At 36.4% G+C, this 4180-nt stretch overlaps 1 protein-coding gene across 1 annotated transcript; it reads right to left on the bottom strand.

Annotated features, from left to right (window-relative positions):
* Positions 1-2330: 2330 nt before the first annotated feature.
* Positions 2331-3883, bottom strand: LOC118823515 (apolipoprotein A-I-like). Its single transcript, XM_036593204.1, has 4 exons — positions 3718-3883; positions 3565-3619; positions 3106-3256; positions 2331-3008 (listed from the first exon to the last, which is right to left on the bottom strand). The coding sequence occupies exons 2-4, from the start codon at positions 3602-3604 to the stop codon at positions 2432-2434; spliced, it is 768 nt and encodes a 255-aa protein (XP_036449097.1). The 5' UTR covers positions 3605-3619; positions 3718-3883; the 3' UTR covers positions 2331-2431.
* Between the last annotated feature and the right edge of the window lie 297 nt (positions 3884-4180).

Below are 4180 nucleotides of genomic sequence, written 5' to 3'. Positions count from 1 at the left end.
AGAAATTTCTTACATCGGTCATTATTAAGCTCTTTAAAATAATTTGTATGTACCTATCAGGTAACTTAGATCTATAGGAATAGCACAGTCATTAGTTTTAAACATATGTTTTCTTTTATTAAGGTTTTGTAGCTAGTACAGTGTTTCATTTGTCAAGGCAAATTATAGACTACTTTACATGCGACATCTGACTAGCTCTACAGAAGAATATTTTAATATTTACTAATACTAAAATCTAATTAGAGCTATTCCACACCAACTCACCTATGTGCCTCCAGGTCACGTAATCATTTTTCTAAAAAAAAAAATTTTAAATCAGTTATGACTATATCAAGTTATAAACTGCATCTTAAATATGCAATTTAGAGAACGTACAGCATGACTGCACTGAGCAGTCCCAGTTTAATTTGTTAGTGGAAACTTTTGTTAGAGTTTTAAAGTCTTTCATTAATCAAAATTTATCTTTTGAGTCAAATTTCAAAATTTCAGATTTTTTATTTTTTTGCAAAATGCGGATTTTGCCTCATATTGCTAAATCTCTGTCAAACCTATGAATTCATGTATTAATTTATGCATGCAGTATTTGAAGCTACAGAAAATGACTGCACAAATAAAAAAAAATGTGTTTTAACCCAAAAGGAATCACACAGACATGCTGTAATGCTATCATAGAGTAATATTTTTAACATGAGATATTTAACCATAAAATAGAACTACTTTGAAATTGCAAATTAACCTTTATAATGGTCCAGAGGTCTGTTATCCTTTATCGAAATGTTATGTAATTTTTTTATTTTTCATTGTTGGGGGATCTGTTATGCACAGAAATTTGTACTGTACTACAGGCAAAAATGAAATGGGTTTTTAGACATGAAGCTACTTTGCACTAATTGTGTAACTTCAATATGACAAAATGAATAGGTTGTAGTTTCATAGTTTTGATAGATATGCTACTTTAAATGTACATTTAGCAGATTTGAAGGATTAAATATTTTATGAACTGACTTAAAAAGTACACCTTCCAGTAAATTTGTTAATAGCTAAAAAAAAAAAAAACGTTGTAAAATTTGACATGGTTTCATTAAATGACTGGCAAGACCTTAGGTCAGTTAGAATAGCCCTTGATTAAACTAGGTAATATCTCATTTGGATCCTACCTTTAGGTGCTTTATAGCCAAAATCTTGCCATAACCTTAACCTTAGCCCAAAACCTAAATTTAACTCTTACCCTTGTCTTCACTCTAAAACAGAGTCCTAACCCTAAACCTAAACCTAACACAGTCTTAGTACAACTACCTGTAGATAATCCATAGGGGGGCTGTAGTATACTGTTCAAATAAAGTGAGACTGTTAACTATATTACATTATCAAACTTTGTACTTTTGGGTTTTAATACCAAACTGGACACTAGTTTGCAGTAAGCTGATTGCGCTTACTGTTACACATTTTTAGACGCCTCTCTGAATTATTTTATGTCTCCAAATCTTAACATCATAAATACTGTATATATGGATGATGATGTTAGCTTTAAAAACTCTCGTGCCACCAATCGTTTGCTTTCATAACCGGCCCCGGATGATAAGAACCCCAAAGATCCAAACAGCTAAATGTTTGTGCTTGTCACAGCATTTAAAGATGATTGCACAACCTGGGAATACCTACACACTGAGAGACCTTGAGTAGTAATGTGAAGTTTCTGTTACCTGTTGTTGTTTGACTGACAGTGAACTGTTTCCTAGAATACAAACAAATCAGGGAATTTCCAAATACATTGTGCTACTCTCTGTGAAAACAGGTTAATTTCAACATTGATAGTTATTCCAGATGTGGTTGATTGCTCTGATAACAGTGTTTTTGACTATCATTTGTTGTGAAAATGAACTGTTGTTGAATATTTACTTTTTCTGTCTTTGTTTTGTTTACTTGTTCATTGTACATTTAAAAAGACTATTTTTTTTAAGAAGTTTACATTTCTACATTAGATTTCCATTTGCTTTGTTCAGCATTCCCTAGTGATTTTGTAGAATTTGATTAGAAAACTAGAGAAAATGAATAATAATTTAAGAAACAGTGTTTTTGTATGCTAATTGTTTTATTCTAGCATAAATACAATAACTGACAAACAATGTCACTTTAAACATGTAAGATACATTTACAAACACATTCACAAAGAATAGACAGCTCCTCAGCACTAGATAAATACACAGCAATTAAAGTTTGATGGTAGTGTTCCTATTACAGGAGAAATTCACTGCATCTATTGTTTGAGATTTTAGTACAATTTCCCAAGCTGGCAAAATGGGCAATGCTTTTACATTTTTGGTTAACACTTTGGTAAAGTATGGAACATTTGATCATATGTATACAATTTTAGTGTCACAGTTTCATTTTGTGGAAAAACAGTCCGATTACTAGAGGTCTTTTGGAGTGTTTAGCTGGTCTTGGTGAAGGACTCATAAAGAGAGGCAAGCTGGTCCTTCAGGTTTTGGGCGTAGGGATCCAGTTTCTCTTTCAGATCCTCAGCGTAGGGAGCCAGACTCTGCTGGACCATCTTGGTTCTCTCGAGTACACGGGCCTGAAGATCCTCAGCCAGGGGGGCCACGGTCTTCTGGAATTCCTGCAGGTGCTCATCAACTTTCTCTTTGAGGTCTGCTGTGTAGGGCTCAAGCTGGGACTGCAGCTCCTTCACTCTCTCCTCCAGGCTTCCTCTAAGCTCCTCGGTCTTCTGAAGCACGGTGGCCTTCAGGGCTTCGGAGTCCAGGGACTCAGCATATGGGGCCACAGCCCCCCTCAGCTCCTCCACTCTCTGCTGAATTTGGGCCTTGAGATCCTCAGCGTAGGGCTCTAGTTTGTCCCTCACAGCGGTCAGATCTGTCTCCAGGCGCTCTCTCAAGACTTCGGCCTCCTTGGTGATTTTGGTCACGATGTCCTGGGCCAGGGGGCTCATTTTGTTCTGGAGGGTGACAGCATACTGACTGGCTGCGTTGGCACTTTCCGTAATTCTAGCACTACGGAGTTAATGAAGAAGAGATATAAGTAAAAATGACTTATGACAATAAAGAATATGAGGGTAAAAATGGTTATAAATCAGTTCTTTTCACTTACTTGACTTCCTGTCCCAACTGAGACTCTCTTATAGTCTTCAGAGTGTCCTCAGCAGTACGTGTTGCTTGGGCAACATAGTCCCAGAATGCATCAGTCAGCTGCTCCAGCTGTGGCTTGGGCTCATCAGCATAGAAAAGGTTGCCTTGGCAGCCTAGTATAGAAAATAGATGTGTTTAGTTCCAGACACTGCCTCTGTTAAATCTCTTAGCCAGTGGCAACACATGCGTACAATGCAGTTATTTGAAAATTTAAGGTATTAACATTTTCACACCATGTCTAACTTTTTTCTAGATTTACCAGGCAAGTTTTAGCTTCTTATTGCAAGGGACATAAGTGTGAATAGCACTGGTGTCACTAGTGATTTAAAGTCAGCGGAGACATACACAATGTTACTGTTTACTGTAAGAAATCCCTTACTTTTAACGTTAATTATCTATTCCCATTTGATCATTTATTTACCTGTAAATGCCACAATGGCGAGGACCAGGAACGCCTTCATCTTTGATCTCCTTAACTACAAAGAACAAAAGAAAGCAGATACACTTTAGCACTCACATTCTACGTATTCTACTTCTAGCGATGTTTTGTCAGTGTACTTTAAATGTAACTCACCTCTTGGCAGATGTTTCCCACTGAATGTTTGCTCAGTCCAGTAAGCTTGTGTCAGTCTAGACGAAGTATGGCAGTATATATATGTATAGGCAGAGAAATAGTTCACAGTAAAACCCAAAGTCCAGCACTGAGTGCCATGTTGTCAGTGCCGCTCCTCTTTTTTTTTCACGTTTCAGTGCTGTTACTGCTGTCACATGTTACGCTTGGACCTATAACACTGATACTGAGCTCCTGACTGAACTGTGAATAATCTACCAGTGAACATTATGTTTTTAAAAAACCTTGAAAAAATTTCTTGACCTATATTTCTGGTAACTGTATAATTCTTTCTCATTTGGGTAATTAATTTGTCTAGTGTGTCCTGGGTCATTAAACTTATATCTGAAATCTACAAAAGTCACATTTTGTCAGATTTTTTTTTATTCCTCAATTGATACAACAATAAGATTGGAGAGCAATACAG

Source organism: Colossoma macropomum, unplaced genomic scaffold, assembly GCF_904425465.1.
Source record: "Colossoma macropomum unplaced genomic scaffold, Colossoma_macropomum, whole genome shotgun sequence".
Taxonomy (NCBI): Eukaryota; Metazoa; Chordata; class Actinopteri; order Characiformes; family Serrasalmidae; genus Colossoma; species Colossoma macropomum.
Note: the sequence above shows the minus strand (reverse complement) of the source record. Positions and strands in the feature narration are given on the sequence as shown.

Excerpts from the sequence above, each read along its gene's own strand:
- LOC118823515 (XM_036593204.1), bottom strand. The coding sequence starts at position 3,604 with ATGAAGGCGTTCCTGGTCCTCGCCATTGTGGCATTTACAG. Across the intron at positions 3,257-3,564 it reads CGCCATTGTGGCATTTACAG|GCTGCCAAGGCAACCTTTTC; the intron begins GTAAATAAATGA and ends TTTCTATACTAG. Across the intron at positions 3,009-3,105 it reads CAGTTGGGACAGGAAGTCAA|TGCTAGAATTACGGAAAGTG; the intron begins GTAAGTGAAAAG and ends TTAACTCCGTAG.